Source organism: Dryas octopetala, chromosome 1, assembly GCF_963921425.1.
Source record: "Dryas octopetala chromosome 1, drDryOcto1.1, whole genome shotgun sequence".
NCBI classification, from domain to species: domain Eukaryota; kingdom Viridiplantae; phylum Streptophyta; class Magnoliopsida; order Rosales; family Rosaceae; genus Dryas; species Dryas octopetala.
In genome coordinates this window covers 25,862,266-25,880,274 of record NC_141366.1, presented here as the reverse complement: position 1 = coordinate 25,880,274, position 18,009 = coordinate 25,862,266, and the positions used below count along the sequence as shown (strand labels likewise).

General features: G+C 36.8%; 1 protein-coding gene and 1 long non-coding RNA gene across 4 annotated transcripts; both read left to right on the top strand.

The window, feature by feature from the left end:
- The first annotated feature begins 580 nt into the window (after positions 1-580).
- Positions 581-2,246, top strand: LOC147299437 (uncharacterized). Its single transcript, XR_015120056.1, has 3 exons — positions 581-660; positions 1,353-1,404; positions 2,204-2,246. It is a non-coding gene; the product is annotated as an uncharacterized LOC147299437 (long non-coding RNA).
- A 6,245-nt stretch (positions 2,247-8,491) lies between these two features.
- Positions 8,492-11,396, top strand: LOC147299436 (Tetratricopeptide repeat (TPR)-like superfamily protein). 3 transcript variants are annotated; one of them, XR_015119581.1, is made up of 3 exons: positions 8,492-10,847; positions 10,945-11,021; positions 11,106-11,396. XR_015119581.1 is itself a non-coding variant. In XM_086227485.1 (2 exons), the coding sequence occupies exon 1, from the start codon at positions 8,583-8,585 to the stop codon at positions 10,833-10,835; it is 2,253 nt and encodes a 750-aa protein (XP_086083611.1). In that variant the 5' UTR covers positions 8,492-8,582; the 3' UTR covers positions 10,836-10,847; positions 11,106-11,396. The 3 variants fall into 3 exon arrangements, 2 of the variants coding, with proteins under 2 accessions (XP_086083611.1, XP_086083600.1); XM_086227485.1 differs by lacking the exon at positions 10,945-11,021; XM_086227474.1 differs by having other exon boundaries at positions 10,945-11,396.
- Positions 11,397-18,009: the final 6,613 nt, after the last annotated feature.

Here is an 18,009-nt window from a genome sequence, read left to right as displayed (position 1 = left end):
TCAGTTTCAGTTTCAGTTCATAGTTTGTAATGTCCAAAAAAATATATATATATATATTAATAATAATAATAATAATAATATTTATTGGGCTTTAAATTTGGGTTAAACTCTTAAGTTTGGGCTTTAGCCCAATTGTTTTACAAGAAATGAAAAGCCCAACTTAAAAAAAAAAAAAAAAAAAAAAAAAAAAATCTGAAAGGGTTTGAAGATAATCACCAACGCCATTAGCTTTCTCAAAACTAGCACACCTAAGCTTTGATCAAGGGTGGTGATTCCTTTAGGGATAATCCTTATCTAAATAATCATTAGATACATCCCTCTTAACTGAAGATGTTTGCCAATTAGACTATAAGAATAGTCTTGAGCAACAAAAAGAGCAGCACAAAGAAAACTGAACAGAGGAGACAAAGAAGAAACCCGAGAGAAAAAGAGAAAGAGAGAGAGAGAGAGAGAAAGAGAGAGAGAGAGAGAGAGAGAGTGAACTAGAAAGAGTTAAAGAAGGAGAGGTTAGAAACTCTAAAGGTTAGAAACTGAAATTTTTATCTTAAAAGTTTTTCTTTAAACTTTCCTTAAACTAACCTCTCTTAGTCTCTGTGTTTTTCTTTACTGTAGGAACTCACAGCTTTTAGCCTCTCTAGAACTCAAGGGGGGTATAAAAAGGTGAGCTTAAGGAACCCATGGAAACATGGGTGTCCTTAACAAATTTTCTCAAAACTTGTTGTTTTATAATTTTATTTACATGCCTTTCTTTTATGTTGTAAAACTAAAATTTGGTTGTAGATAGTCTTATTATAGCCTTAGAAACATGTTTTGCGGTTTGGAATTGAAGGAAAATGAAAAACAAAGGAATATGAAAAATCTGGAATTTTTTCCAGAAAATTCGCATGTTTGTATGGCCTCCTTTCGAGCCTTATAACTTGAGTTTTAACAGTCCGTTTTTCATGTTCTTTATATGGTTGTAAAGAGGTGATACAGAGCTTTAAAACAAGTATAAGTTTGCTCAATTTGGGGAACGTTTGATAGGTCAAAAGTCGAGTCAAAAATGAGATAAAAAAACTGGAAATCTGGAAAAAAACAGGGGCTGTTTAAAGTGACGATGAACAGTGCCCGGCCAGCCACCCCACTCGCACCGCCGGCGCGTGGTGGCGCGTGCGGCTGTTTCCGGCGACCTTTTTCGCCCAATTTTCACCCCCCCTAACTCTATTTTTCGATATGAGTCCAATGGTATTAAGTTTCGCGTCAATCCGACACCTCTAAGTTAGAGTGTGAGTTACACTCTCCTTAAAAAGAGAGTGAAATAAATTTAAATCTAATTAAGTTATATCTAAACTATATTTTTTTTAAACTTTTAGACCCGAACACATAGGAACGGACCAAGAAGGAACTCGAGCTCAAGAGATTAAGGTAGGGTCTCTAATTCCCCAATGATTGGACTATATTACAATTAATCCTTGTGTCATGTTGTGTGATTTATTTTCTTGTGATAATTTATCTTTATTACTTGTGATGTTATTTCTTCATTAAATGTATCAAGTGCACTATATTTGTGAATAAGCTTTTATTATTAATCTTGTGTGTGCACTGTGAAATTCCTAAGTCTGTGATATTTATTATTATGCATGTACTATTTAATTTATCTATACTCAAATTGCGTAAGGTTAAATTATTATGCATGTACTATTTAATTTCTCTATACATGCATTAATGTTTATCTTTACATGCATAATCATAAGTGCATAAGGAAAGGGTGATTGTGAACAAGGTTAAGAAAATGATTAATTGAGACACCAAGAAGAGAGGGAGATGAACTTGGTGGTCTCGTGATTTATTAGAGACACCATGGAGAAAGGGAGATGTACCTGGTGATCTCATGATTTGTGGAAGAATTATTGAAGAAAAAGTGGAATTAATTATATTCAAAATATTTGGGCTTAAGGGACGGATGGGTGTTGGCTCATAGTTGGGACATTCGGGGCCACAGTGGAAGGATGCACGGTATGGGACGTGTAGGCCTGTTTGTCTTGGGTATGTGTCAACGGGAATGGTTAAGGAGTGAGTACACACATTCGCATTGCATATAATTGAAATCATTATCTGTATTTATTTTCTTTTACTGAGACATTGATTAAATGTGATAACTGACCATGAGGGATCAATATACCCTACTGAGCCTTAAAAGCTCACACCCTAATAAATCATGCAGGTGACGGAAATATGACCAATGATGTGGAATACCCAAGGGAAATTTAAAGAATTTGCTGGAGTACTATGTTTTGTTTGTTTAACAATACATTGTAATATATAAGAAGATGAACATCTAGTATGGTACTCTTGGAATAGTATTTTGCTAAATAAAGTCTATTTTTCATTTTCACTTTACTTAGTCTCTTCAATTATTTTATTTTTATTTTCTTCTCACGTCTTAATTGTAGAAAATTTTTTATTAATCTGCGATTAAGACGTAAGTCACGCTTCACTCCTAGATATTAGATTTTATTCAGGATTGGGGTGTGACATAGTTTCAGTTTGCAGTTGCAGTTTCAGTTCATAGTTTTAGTTCATAGTTTCAGTTCACAGTTTCAGTTTCAGTTTGCAGTTTTAGTTTCAGTTCTCAGTTCTCAGTTCACAGTTTCAGTTTCAATTCACAGTTTCAGTTGAAGTTGAAAAAATTCAATTGCAGTTTCAGTTTCAATTGTAATTTCATTTATGAAAATTCTTGAATTTGATGTACTAGTTTGAATTTGAAGTCTCATAATTCTTAAATTCTTCATTACCGTAACATTTTCATAAAGGCTTTCTTATTCTGTATGTGTGTTTTTTTTTTTTTTTCATTTTTTTTTCCATTTTTTTGGGTTTGCATATCTAATAATTTTCTGAAATATGGAGTCCTAGTTTTAATGTTTTTAGATTTGGGCGCGCAGTCAAAGGAATTTGTTTGCATGTGTCGTTAGCTTGCAGGTAGTGTTCATCACTTTCCGCTTTCATGGTTGACTAGATTCAATTTTAAAGTTGAAATTTGGGTTAATATATATTACTTGGAAGTTAGTTTTTGTGGGCTTGTGCATTTTTGTGTCATTTTTTATCTTTGTGTCACGTGTTTTCTGTTAGGCTTTATAGGGGGTGGGCTGCAAGTAAGTAGAAGGTGAGATTTGAGTAATTATTTTTGTTTGGGTGTTTTTAGTTAATTAAAGATTGTCAATACTTTGTAATTAACGAACTCTTACTTTTATCACATTCCTCGTCTTCAAATCTTAAATCATCACGGCACCATGGGGAAAAACTTCCACTACTTCATATGGACCATACCAACGAGATTTAAGCTTTCCTAGAAATAGATGAAGGTGAGAATTAAATACAAGACCTTGTAATGAGGCTCGAATGTCTTCCTTACAATATGCTTGTCATGAAACAACTTAGTCCTCTCCTTGTGTATTTTAGCATTCTCATAACCTTCATTCCTCAATTCAGCAAGCTCATTAACTTGAAGCTTCCTCAAATTACCCGTCTCTTGGAGATCAAAATTAAGGGTTTCCAAAGCCCAATAAACTCTATGCTCAATTTCCACCTGTAAGTGACAAGTTTTACCAAAAACAAGCCTATAAGGAGACATATCAATTGGAGTTTTGTACGCCGTCCTATAAGCCCAGAAAGCTTCATTAACTTTAAGATACAATCCTTCCGATTAGAGCAAACGGTCTTCTCAAGAATATGCTTAATTAAGCTCTCTATTAGAAATCTCCACTTGACCACTTGTTTAAGGATGATAAAGCGTAGCAACCTTATGAGTAACGCCATATTTCTTCATTAAGACTTCAAAAGGCTTGTTGCAAAAATGAGAGCCTCCATTACTAATGATTGCCCTTGGCGTTCCAAACCTTGCAAAAATCATGTCCTTAAGAAAATTAAGGACCACTCTATGGTCATTAGTCTTGCTAGGAATGGCTTCCACCCACTTACTTACATAATTAACCGCCACGAGAATGTATAGACAGCCATAAGAACGAGGGAACGGCCCTATGAAATCTATCCCCCAAACATCAAACAACTCCACAAAGGATATTAGTTAAAGGCATTTGTTGTCTAGAAGAAATATTACCCGTTCTTTGGCACCGATCACAAGTCAAGCAAAAGGCATGCGCATCCTTGAATAGAGTTTGCCAATAGAAGTCGCTTTGAATAACTTTTGCTGCTGTCTTTTTAGCTCCAAAGTGTCCACCACACGCATGGGAATGACAAAAATTCAGAACACTTTGCATCTTATCAAAAAATTATCATCAAATCGAAAATAGTTTAGCCAGGAAAAACTAATTTCTAAACCCAAATTAAATAACAACTAGATCCACCAAAGCCCTAATTTAAGTAAATAGAAGCCAGAGAAGATGGAGAGGAAGAGATAGAGGAAACATAGAAGACGGAGAGGAAGATATAGAGGAAACATAGAGGCTGGAACCCATACCTTTTAGTAGATTTCCAGTGACGAAGCTTCACCGACCCTAAAACCACGAATAGTAGTGGAGCTTCGCCTCGACCAATAATGAGAGGGATAATGCGACCTCAGGGACAACGACAGTGAGAGAGTGAGGTGGTTTGAAGGATTTCAGTCTTGGGGGTCTGAGAGAGTGAGTGCTTTTCTGAGGGAGTGAGTGCAGAGAGTTTTCTTCAAATCGTGTCTAAGTCAATAGTAGTAAAAAAAAATATATTAAGTGGGAGGGAAAAGTTAGCGCCTGTTTGTTTAGGTCAACTAAAATTATCGGTTAGGACTTTAGTTTTCAGTTTTTAGGATGTAGATGGTGAAAGGGAATATTTTAAAATATCAGTTTACAATTGTGGTGATATGTTAATTAGTTTACATATGAGCCGATAAATCAACCGATATTTAAAATTTTACGATATCAATTTTTTTAATGACCAATAATGAAAATGTGATGTCTATTAAAGTTTTTGTAGTAATGCAATTAGCAATTGAGTGAGTTCACGCATTGTGCCATTTGCGATAAGTTTGATCCTTAAGCTCATTAGTTGGTGACACTTTGGCCGTTGGTGAGCTTGATAAGCTTTTTAGCCAACAATTGATTGAATATTTGTTCGGCCTTTGAAAGGTCAAAGGTGAACATTCTAGTAGTTAACCATTTTTGCTTGGAAAAGAAACTAACTTGATGCACCTTTTGGTCTTTAGAAGCCTTTACCAAGGCCTTACACACATGTGGCTTGGAAATCACAATCTCATCCGCATTGATCTCGGTCAATTCTTCATCTGATTCAGTTTCTAATTGTTCCAGCTCTTCTTGCATGTCCACCATTTGGACGCTTGATTTATTATTATTCCATGTAGCCTTAGTCGCAATTCTCTTTTGACGTTCTTCCTTCAAAATAGCCTCATACCTATCCACACTCATAACTAGGTCATAAAGGTTTCGAAACTCCATTCCCTCAAACTTCTTCCAAAGCTCCAAAGACAAGCCATTGTAGGCTAACTTTACAAACTTGATCTCGGGCAAAGGCACAGTGCACCTACCTCTTGCAAGTCTGAATCGAGTAATGAACCCTTGGGCTGACTCGTCTGAACCTTGGACCAAGCATGCCAAGTCGGCCATGGATACTTCGGGCTCATGGCGATAAAACTATTTATGGAAAAATCGTTTCATGGATTGCCAATTTGGAACTGAATTGGTCGGTAAACTAACATACCATGTGAAAACAGCTTCGGTAAGTGAGTTGGGAAACATTTTCAGCTTCAAATTATCATTGTTACCAACTTCAACACATTGGGCCATGAATCGGCCTATATGTTCAACGGAAGATTGACAGTCTTAGCCGAAGAACAAAGTGAAGTCATGAACCCACTCGACCGTTTGGGTACTTTGTTTGGTCCACATAATCAGAGTAAGGCCTACAATATACCGGTCAAGTTGTCCTTGCTTGAGGTCCGTACATGTCTTGAACAATCATCTCAATCATGTTCCAATCGATTCCTACTGGGACTTGGCTGAATCTGGCCTGATTAGCTCCAACATGATGGATAAGCCATAAGTTGCCTCCACCTTAGTTGTTGGCTACTTGTTGGTTCACCTCTTAGTTCTAAGCATGGTCATTATTCTGACAGTTACCATTGCCCCCCAATCCTAATTGAACTAGCTCGTGCTTGATTTGTCAAAGGTAGCGGCTTATAGGGTTCAGAAATTTGCACTTGATTTGCCACAGGTGGATTTTGGCCCTGGCCTTCTTGGATGGCTTGGACAATATGCTGACCAATTTGGACACCCATGTCGGTTATGTTATTAGCCATCAAATTGTTAGTCCGTTCAAGTTGGTCCAATGTAGTGTTCACTTGGGTAGCTACGGTCTGTATATGGGCTTGGTTGATGCGACTTTCATCCCTCACTAAGTGGAGAAGTTGTTGGACATCCTCAGCCATAGTCAGATTCGGGTGAAGAAACGAACCTGATTCTTCCGGCTCATCCTCAACTTTGACATCATCATTAGTTCCATCCTCAAATTTCTGGTCCAATTTTGGATCAATAGTGGGTTGAACATGATCGCTCTGGCCTTGTTGGCCAACTTAAGGCTTCTTTCCAGAATCGAGGTTAGGATTTTGCTCGAACTCCCACCACCGGTCGTCTTGCCACCGAGTTGGTTACTTGGATTCACAGTACCGATTGTCTTGCCACCGAGGGGTTGCTTGGGTTCGCTTGACCCTTCGTCATTGGATCACGATAAGGAAACTCCTGATCATGATTGGAAAACGCACGAATATTAGCAACCATGCAACGGTAGCAAAGACAACAAATAAAATCCCACTGGACTTGCCAAAAGTATGTTCACTTGTTTTCTAGCCAAGATTGGCCAAAAGTGAATTTTAGTCCGTTCGGATGTGAGTGTGCGGGGCGTGTCAAAAATATGTTTACTTGTTTTTTAGCCAAGGTTGGCCAAAAGTGAATTTTGGTCCGTTCAGATGTGAGTGTGCGGGGCGTGTCAAAAATATGTTTACTTATTTTTAGCCAAGGTTGGCCAAAAGTGAATTGGTCTGTTTGGATGTAAACGTGTGGAGCGTGCCACTATTAGGTCTCAAACTAGGCCTCAATAGAATTGGGATGGTGATATTGGGGTTTTGCGCCTAAATCTGAAATTTAATCTAAACGATTGCTCGGTCAAGTTAGGAACCACTCTTGGCCTAGATTCTTTTCAAGCCTCGAGGATAAGACCTTTAGTCAGAATCAGAGTCCGAGTAACGTCTCGGCCTCCTTAGAACGGTGTGGTTGAACTTGTGAATGCAATGATGAAATTGGCCAAATAGATGAAAGAAACTATGCACGATGAACTTATAATGGAACTCATCACTATTGTTGCCAACCGAATCAACCTCAATGTTAAAAAGAACAATGAACAAAATAAATATCTATGTATTGAGCAAAGAACTTGGACAAGAATTGAAATAAGAACAACCCAATTGCATAAAACAAAAGTGCATAAAATAAATCGATACCACAATCTATGTGAAGGAAATGGTAGAACTACAAACCTAATGATCTTGAAACTAGGCTATGAAAACCTAAAGGCATCTCGAATGGTAGCAAGTAAGAACAATTGAAAGCAAAAGAATTTTGAGAGTTTCTTGAGACTTGAGAGCTTGTCTATGTGAATGCTAAGTGTGTGTTTTTCTTTCCTCAAATGTATCTATTTATAAGGGTGCTAGGATACAACCCTAGATAATGGGCCATTTCTTGGCCCGATATCAACTCTTTTTTCTTAGTTTGAGTAGGGCTCGAACTTCTAAGATTTTTTCTTAGCGGCCAAGTTTTGTCATTGATGATGATTGAAATTACTTCCATTGTAGGAGTCCTTGCTTGATTTGTATTGAATCCTTGTCCAACTAAGTGACTTGTTCACCAAACTTTCCAAATACTTTCCAAAGTTGGACTCAAGGAGGATCTTGGATTGAATTTCATCATTAATGAGGATATAAATCCTTTTCATAGTAGGACTCATTGCTTAACGTCTTTTTTCCCTCGTGATCTTGGACTCATAATTCGAAGTTCATTGCGTGAATGGGCCGCAAAAATTTCTACCAACCTTTTTATTGAGATGGACTTATCCATTTTATGGCTCCGTCGTTGGCCTTAAAAATTTTCTTTGGGTCTTAGGTCATATATGCCAATATTTCTAAACAATCATCGGCCCTTGAACCACATTAAAGGGAAATAAGTTAAAACATCCATTGGCCCCAAAGTGAGTTGGCCACAAACTATTCTTGGCCATCACCTCTTGGCCAACGAAACAAGAGTATACGGGCCAACAACATTTTCTTGGCCAGTACATGGAAATTGGCCAACAAGCTTCCTTGGCCAAGCAAAAATTGGCCAATAAGCTTTTTCAAGCCAAAAGGGCCGAAGTGTTAAATAAAGTATGTTTCTAAAAAAATTAAAATGATACTTCTAACCTTTTATCTGTTGCTGTTCTCAACCCAGGAGGCAGGACTCCTCGACCGAAAAAAAAAAAAAAAAAAACCCAGGAGTCTGGAGCTCACTACGAACCAGAACACCAACTATCTTCTGAAATCTAACCGAATAGTTTTACTTTCAAATATGCGCACTCATCGGCTGCTTCTTCAAAATCTTACTTTGAGAACTCTCACAACCTTCTCAAAACCAACGCAACACCCACTCTTTCACTCGCATAGACCTCATTCTTTATCTTATTGTCCATCAAACCGTGACTTGCAAAATGGTGTTAGGCTTACGCAATCCCATGAGGCCTTTAACATTCCAAGCCAAGAACCGTTCTCATCAGCTTCTCTATCGGATTCTCTTATGGTGGAGAAGATTTTGTTGGGTTTGAAGCAAGGTAATCTCAATTCTTTGCGTAATTATCTGTTTCGGTTAAACCCATTTATTGTGGTTGAAGTTCTTTATCGTTGCCGTGAAAATGTGCAACTGGGTCTGAAATTTATTGATTGCATTGTGCTAAATTGCCCGAATTTTAAGCATTCATCACGGTCCTTGAGTGCAATGATTCACATGTTGGTGCGCGGGCGAAGGGTGTCGGATGCACAAGCTTTAATACTTAGAATGGTTAGAAAGAGTGGCGTTACGCGTGTTGAAGTAGTTGACTCTTTGGTTTCAACTTATAGCGATTGCGGCTCAAGTTCTTTGGTTTTCGATTTGTTGGTTAGAACTTATGTGCAGGCTAGGAAGTTGAGAGAAGGGTTTGAGGCGTTCCGGGTATGTGGAAGCAAGGGGTTTTGTGTTTCAATAAATGCTTGTAATAGTCTTCTTGGCGGGCTTGTGAAGGCTGGGTGGGTTGATTTGGCATGGGAGGTATATGAGGAAGTCGTTCGTAGTGGGATTCAGTTAAATGTTTATACACTAAATATTATGGTTAATGCTTTATGTAAAGATCACAAAATCGATAGTGTTAAATTGTTCTTATCAAATATGGAAGAGAAGGGGGTTTTCACAGATATTGTGACATATAATACACTAATCAATGCATATTGTCGCGAAGGGCTTCTAGAAGAAGCTTTTCAGTTAAAAAACTCTATGTCTTGTAAGGGGTTGAGACCTGAGCTTTTCACTTATAATGCTATCATAAATGGCTTATGTAAGGTGGGAAATTATGCACGAGCAAAGGAAGCCTTGCATGAGATGTTGCAGCTTGGATTGAGTCCTGATACTACCACGTACAATACACTGCTCGCAGAGAGTTGTAGAAAAGATGATATTTTAGAGGCTGAAGGACTTTTCCATGAAATGTCACGTATAGGTGTCGTTCCTGATTTAGTTAGCTTCAGTTCACTAATTGGGGTGTTTTCGAGGAATGGACAGATTGATCATGCGCTAGTATATTTTCGAGATATGAAGAGGGCAGGCTTGGTTCCAGATAATGTGATCTATACTATCCTTATAGATGGATATTGTAGAAATGGGATGATGTCAAAGGCTTTGAAGTTGCGGGATGAAATGCTTGAGCAAGGTTGTGTTATGGATGTTGTTACGTTCAATACTATTTTAAATGGACTGTGCCGGGAGAAGATGCTTGCTGATGCGGATGAGCTCTTCAATGAGATGGAGGAAAGGGGTGTCTTTCCTGATTTTTATACATTCACAACACTAATTCATGGATATTGCAAGCATGGGAATATGACCAAATCTCTAAATTTGTTTGAGGTGATGACTAAAAGAAATATCAAGCCTGACATTGTCACATACAACACATTGATTGATGGCTTCTGCAAAGTAGGTGAAATGAATAAAGCTAAGGAGTTATGGGATGACATGGTTTCTAGAAAAATATCCCCCAATCACATTTCATATGGCATTCTTATCAATGGATTTTGTAGCATGGGACATGTGCATGAGGCTTTCAGGTTGTGGGACCAGATGATTGAAGAAGGTATCAAACCCACTCTAGTGACTTGTAACACTGTCATAAAAGGCTATTGCTGCTCTGGTGACTCAGAAAAGGCGGATGAGTTCGTAGGCAAAATGATTTCGAAAGGAATTGTTCCTGATAGTATTACATACAACACCCTGATTAATGGATATGTAAAAGAAGAGAATCTGGAAAAAGCTTTTTTTGCAGTTAAGGAGATGGAAAAGCAAGGACTATTGCCAGATGTGATTACATACAATGTAATTCTATATGGTTTCTGTAGACAAGGCAGAATGCATGAAGCTGAGCTAGTATTGCGGAAGATGATTGAGAGAGGTGTTCAACCTGGTAGATCCACTTATACGTCATTGATAAATGGACATGTGACCCAGGACAATTTGAGGGAGGCATTTCGGTTCCATGATGAAATGCTGCAAAGGGGATTTGCCCCAGATGATGAATTCTAGTTGCAGATGAAGGTTGGATGTTCTATTCTAATCTTCTCACACTCTTTATTTTAATCATCTATGCCACTAAAATGTTGTTGTGATTATATGTTCTCCTGATTACATGCAGGGACTTGGATTCTTCATTTTACATGCCTTTTTTTTATTTATTTTTTTTATTTTTTCTTCTGTTTGCTTCTTATGAAGGTGGGCTCTTTTTCTCCTTGGTAAACACATTTTAATAGATATGATTTTTGAACTAATGGAGATACAAATTTATTTGTCATACAGGGAATATTGGATATAGAGAGTATAGTCACTCTGGTTACCCTTAGCTAAGATATGAATTCAGGATACTTGGTCTTCATGTTAGCATTAAGGTATAAATTTATGGCATTCCTGCCGGATGGTAAATTGATTGTTTATAGAACTTCCGATGCCTTAGTCTTCTTTTTAAGTTTTTCTCTTTATATTTGTCTTAGTTTGCCACCTTCTATAAAATATGGATGTAAAAACTATTTAGTCTTAGTGACATTTACATGGTTGTGATTTGTATATGTATCAATGCGAAATTGATGGTTACTATAGTTTTTCCACATTGACAATTTACTTTGTAACTGCAATTGAATAATGATGTAGGATAACGTGGGGAAAAGGTGGGTTGTTGCCTAGGATTATAGTGGGCTATATAGGTGGTAGAAATTCAGTAATCAAAGAGGTTTAGGAAAAGAAGATTTAGGGTTGCTATAATTTTAGAGAAATTAGAGAGATGAATAATAGGGAGGAGACGAGAGAACAAAAACTAAAGGAGATATCAAGGCACCAACCTTGAACAACCAGAGACTCCTACAAATACAACAGCCAGAGAGATGGCCATATTTATAGGCTTCAATAGAACAGCCAGGGACTCCTACAAATACAAAGACTCACTAAAATGCTAACATACTCATTAGATAATGAAGAAATACTAAAAGACTCATTATATATTAGAAAGACTCGCTAAAATACTAAAAGACTCTGAGAAAACTTATAAAGACACTGAGTCTTTCTAAGACCCAAATACATTGACTCTTAATAGAATTTAATATTTAATCTTGGGCTCCCTCTTTGGCTTATTTAGTTATTATTTTTTATTGACTGACTCGTACACTACCCAGGATCATTTCTCTTTAGATCAAAAAAGCCTTATTGTTAGATTTGGTCCAACATGCTTAATCTTGGGCTTCCAAAGAGGATATTTCTTTTCTAACCAAGCATTAGCTACTGCATCAGATGGTGTACGGTCTCACAGATTGAAGGCAAAAGGGGGTAGGCCTCCACTTTATTTTGCATAGTGCCTTATCATATACTTGGGCTTCTCATTATAAATTGTGATAAAAAAAAATATTGGAGAGAAGTTGAAAAACATACCTCAACCCAAATCGAAAGAGTATCTCCACTTGTTTACTGAAGAATGTTATCAATCTTAAGTTGAAGGTACCAGTGGCTCTGTGCCTCACTGTTTACTAGTTTGTAGCACCTGCTCAGCTGGTTGATAATTAGAATTCTTGTTGATGCCAGCCACCATGGGACATACTGATGCAGGAGCATCTGCTAGGGTTTCCAGAATTTAGTAACTTTCCAATTTTCAGTTCCTAGTTTGATTAGGAGTCTAGTTTCTTGATTATTAGATGGATTTACCTTTATGCTTTCCTAGTTAACTAAGTTTTATGTTTTCCTAGTAAGTTTAGGTTTATGCTTTCCTAGTCATCTTAGGTTTATATTCCCCTATATAAGCTAAATGCTTTAGTTGTAATAGACAGTTTATGCATTATATTTTTCTGATAGTTCAGATTTGAGAGTTTCTTTTGGGCTCCTAAACCCTAGAACTCATCTATCAACGCTCCATCTTTGATTTCATAGCTTAAATCTCTATTTTCTCTACTGTTTGTTGCTGGAAGATTGGTCTATTCTAGACTTTTGCCTTAGTATAGCAGCAAGACAGCAGCCTTTGCTCCTGTCCTGCATCAAATTGGTATCAGAGCCATAAGGAACACCAGCACTACCAGTGACTGGCTAAGAAACAGATGGAACACTCTTTACTACTCCAGGCAAGTAGTGTGTTACAGATGTCAGGGATTTCAAACACTAATGGACTGTAACGAGCTGAGTAGTGTAGTCCTAAAGCTTTGAGTGACTTTTGACTGCCTTCAGGGATAGAAGCAACTACTTTTACTACTCTTTTCCTATGAAAGGAGCCAATAAAGAGTGGGGGAATGGACGGATTTAAGACTACCAACGTTTTAGTGTTGATACATAGAGCAGCCAGTTAGTGGATTTTTCCAAAAGTGAGTTTCCTCTGTTAGAACATAGGTGTGTCCCTTCTTCTCTTCTTCGTGTGTATTAAATGATGGGATGAATTGAGCCACATAGGGATCTCTCTTATTCGAACAAGTTCTTGTGTCCCGCAAGTTATTTTTATTTTAGTTTTTGAAAAGCAACTGAATTTCATTAACTCAAACTAGTATACAAAGCTGAGGACAAGTAGTCCACAACAAAATAAATCATTAAAGACATTACACTGCAGCAAACAAAGCTAAACCAAAACTAACCAATCTATACAATAAACCTAACTCACATCTGCCTTCCAATAAAAAAGAATGGTTGAAAAAGATAAATCCTTGAAAGCTACTGAGACAGACGCTCTTAGAGAAGCCCATAACCTTACTCTTATCTCATAGTTCCTCCACTCCAGCCCCTGGACTGCCATCAAATATTCTCCTATTCCTCTCCTTTCAAATGACCCAAAGCCGCCCAAGGCAATCCCTAAGTAGTTCTTTTTGCTTGTTTGGCTTTGGCGCCCCAATGTACCCAAAAAATATAAAACAAAGCACAGCCAACACACTGCATCCTAAAGAGGAATCTTGGCCTTCTTCTCTTCCCAAACACCGAGTGTTTTTTGCTTAAGAAAGCATAGCAACCACCTGGTACCACCCAACTCACCCAAGCTCTAATAAAACAGTTCTGCCACAAACTGAGAGCTACAGGGAAATGCACAAAAGTATGGTCAACAGCTTTTCCAGCCTTCTTAAACATAATGCATCAATGAGGGGAAAGACACCAATTTGGCCTTCTCCTTTGAAGCATATTGCACGTATTGACCCTTGCATGTGCCCACTATCTAAGCTAGAACCTTCATCTTTGGAAGGGATATGGCTTTCCTAATTACCCAGCTGGATGGAAAACTGAAGCTGCATCATGAGCTCCCAAAAAAGATTTGACAGAAAATGAACCTCAGTACTAGTAGTAGATGGGGACAAATTTTATTTGGACCAGACAACCAAAGAAAAAACTATACCATATTACAAGGTAGTTGGGGTACTGTTAGTGTTGGGCAAATAAGATATGGTTAAAAAGATGGTGATATTTTAGCACTCCCACAGTCCCACTTAAACAGTCTATATAGCTTCAGATCTTATGCTTTAATTTATTCAAGTGATGCCCAATGATATGTTAGGAGTTTGGACTGGATATTTATGCTAAGACGGTGAAGAACAAGCATATATATAATGCATGCTAGATCCCCATCTCCGCCTCCCCAAATCTGATCTGGCCTCAGAAAGTCTAACCCTTTACAATAAAAGTTGCAAAGCAGAGACTTCCTCAGAACAGTTTCTGCAAGGTTGTCAGTTAGTAGTTGGCGAAGGAGATAGGGTGAGATTCTGGGAGGATACTTGGGTTGGAGTTTCTCCATTGCAAAATCTGTTCCTTTACTTGTTTTGGTTTCAAGGCTTCATAATGAAACCATTGACAAGTGTCTCACAAGTGATTTTGGTAAAACCGAGGAAGTCTTATGAGTTGAAATCCTCTTGCACTCGTCTCCATTCTTTTTACTGCTAATGTCAGTATCTTTTCCTAGGAAGCTTTCTCCCTGATGGATACCATTGGAGTTGGCTGCTACAGACTTACTGATGAGGGGGGCATATGACACTATAGGAGTCCATTTGTTCTGTTTAACCTAGCAAGGGCTTCTTTGGGAGTGCTTCTACGGAAAGTGCTTTTCCTCAGTAGTCATTTGCTTAGAAGCACATAAATTTCTTTTGTTAAAATTCCAAGGGCTTCTGGTAAATGCACTTGAACGCCCTACCTATGGAAGCACCTGTCAGGTGCTTCCCTAAAATGCAGTAAAAGTGCTTCTATAAAGTAAAAAGCTTCCTAACAGTATTTATGGCAATCACTACATAACAGAAATAACTAACTTGGTATGATCGAAATTCTAACCTTCTTCTAAAATAAGTGGAGTCCATATCCTATGAGAGTTTTGGATTTTTTTTTCTCCCTCCCTCCGCTTCTTATAACATTCCTTTCCTCATTGGGATAGTGTCTGAAATTTGATTACGATTCTTTGATAATGAGCAATTGTTAGTGGTCTCTCCTACGTGTATTCTTCTCCAGAAGAACATAAAACTTCAGAACCAATTTCTTGATTATGTGAATCTTCTTATCATTTCAATAAGGTATTCATCGTTTAATAAAATAAGGTATTCATCTTCTCTTAAGTACATTTTCCTTAGTTAATGGATGAATTTGGAAGTTTTTTTAGTTGGTGGACCAATTTGAAATACTCCCCTATAGTTGGTAGATGTATTTGTATTTGTATTTGAGCCTAATTTTTATATTTAAGATGCAATTTATTCGATATAAATTAGTATTGTGATTTGTGTCTTATTAATTAAGATATGTATTTTTCTATTTTGTTTTTGATAACCTTGGCAGCACAAGAAAAATTTACTGAAAAGAAAATGCACACTAGCCAAAAAAAAAAAAAACAAAATTTATATTGAAAATGTATTCCTATTTTGCCAGTTTTATATTGTCTGTAAATGAAAACGTTAAAATACTACCAATGCAGTGCTGCGAGCTGTGTGAAACGTGACTGCTTCAAACTTTTCTTTCATCAACCTTATAAAATCGCATTCACACTATTGTTTCATTACTTTGCTAGTCCTAGGCATTAGAGCATATGAAATGCATGAGTAATTAATTGGTGAGATATATACGTGATACGTCACTACATATCTCTTTTCATTTTCATTAGTGCATTACCGCTGAGATTGGATAATGTCATAATGATGGATACTAAAATTCTTGTTCTTTCAACTTTTTATCTATGTGATTGTTACTTCCATGATTAAAAGAAATTTCTTTTTATCTATGTGATAGTTACTTCCATGAACTGTACTATCTGTTTGGTAGCTGAGAAAAGAAAATGAAACTTGCAAGATCCCTCGCAGCTCTCAATTTCTTTCCATTCGAATTATGTAGAATGATTATAAATTGAGTTCGGCTCTCATTTTCCATCCACTATCCAGTGTGGTACCCATATATGGATATGACTCTCACTTTTTAGGTCCACCGTTGATAGCCAGGCCATCAGCAGTGGGTCGGTGAGAGTGAGAGTGATACAATTGTGATGTATGGGTATCACGCTCCTACATTGGCCTGAAAAAGTGAGTGAGAGTGAGAGAGAGTGAGTGAGTCCAATAAATGAGGGCCATGTATGGGTCCATATAAGACTAATAGAGAGTTAGAGTAATAGAAAGTGGGACACGCACCAAAAGTGAAGACCATTAGCATGCATGTGGCCGATCACACTTGGTCCACTCCTGCATCACGTGTGTCAGGGCTCCCTGCGCCCCTGGCTGGGATCTTTGAGCCGTTAGCGATCAACGGTTGTGAGAAACTGATCGTTGATTTTTTGTTTTTCAAACTTGGGTAATGTACTGGCGAAATCTGGGCCCTCCAAAAAAGTGACAATTACTCATCCAATGGCTCACATTATTTGTCCGTTAATTTCAAATAAAAAAATCATAAAAAATCCATAAAAATTCTGAAAAATTTAATATTTCCTCTATAAATTGGTTATTCTCACCTCATATTTTCACTCATTAGATATCTTTTGCATACTAACTTTTTGTAGAAAAAATAACAAACTTAAAAGACAATTTGGTGGGGAGAAAATATAGAAATTACAATTTGGGTAATAATATAAAATATTTAAATATATTAAATATTGACTTTATATTGAAGATTTCTTTAAAATAAAACCAATAATATAATTTTTATAAATATTTAAGTTATGAATTATAACTTAACCATCACTTAATTTCAATTAGACTTAATTTAATTAAGTGCACATATATGACTCTCAGCACCACTGCAGCTTTAGCACATATGACTATCTCTCTCATATCACAAAATCACTTATCAGGCCACTGTATGTCTATGAGCCTATCATACTCACACAACACAACCATTGTGGAAGGCCTGTCAACTAATTCCCGTTCTCTAGTCTTTTATTTAATAATGAGATTCCTCATGTTATGTGGGCCCACACATGACTTTTGGTTTATTAATGCAAATAAATAATGAAATAACATGAATTTGATTGATTCTGATTTATCCATAATTATTTCAAGTAAGTAAACATGTCATAAAGAAAGATCCAGATCATCCACTTGTTTTTTCTTGCTATTCTTTTGCTTGTTTGCTTGACTTTAATTTTAGTTATATATTTATTATTCAAGTATAAAGAATAAAAAATGAAATGAATTCGCACCACTTTTTGGAAGTAAATGAAATTATATAAACTTAAGGATTTATATTAATGTAAACTATTCATAACCCCCTGCATTGAATTTGATTAATTAAAAACCCCCATCCTTAATGAAATTAATTCAAAAGCCCCTATTAGGGATTTAGGGGGTTGTACTCAATTCAGAATTATAATGTCTTTTAAAGACTTTTTTTCAGTGACAGATTTTCATAGACTTTTATAAATGTATCAAACTTTCATAAACTTTCATAGAGTTTATTAAAAAAATTTCATAGACATTGGTAGACTTTCATGGAATTTCAATGACTTCTATAATTTTTTCTTTATCTACTTCATTATCTCTATGTATGTTGGACTGAGAGACAAATTATTTATGTGTAAGGATGAAGAACATAGACCTCATTATGCAAAAACCTCTCTTCTTCCTATGCTTGGTGGGCTTTTCTATAAGTGCAAATCAGTGTAATTTTGACATAAAAGAAATTATTAATCGTTAATTCACACATATTTTATATATTTAGAACTTGAAAAGGACATTTTGTGAACATAAGGTGTAACGCCCCAAACCTCGGGACCATAAATGCACTGAAACCTTGACAT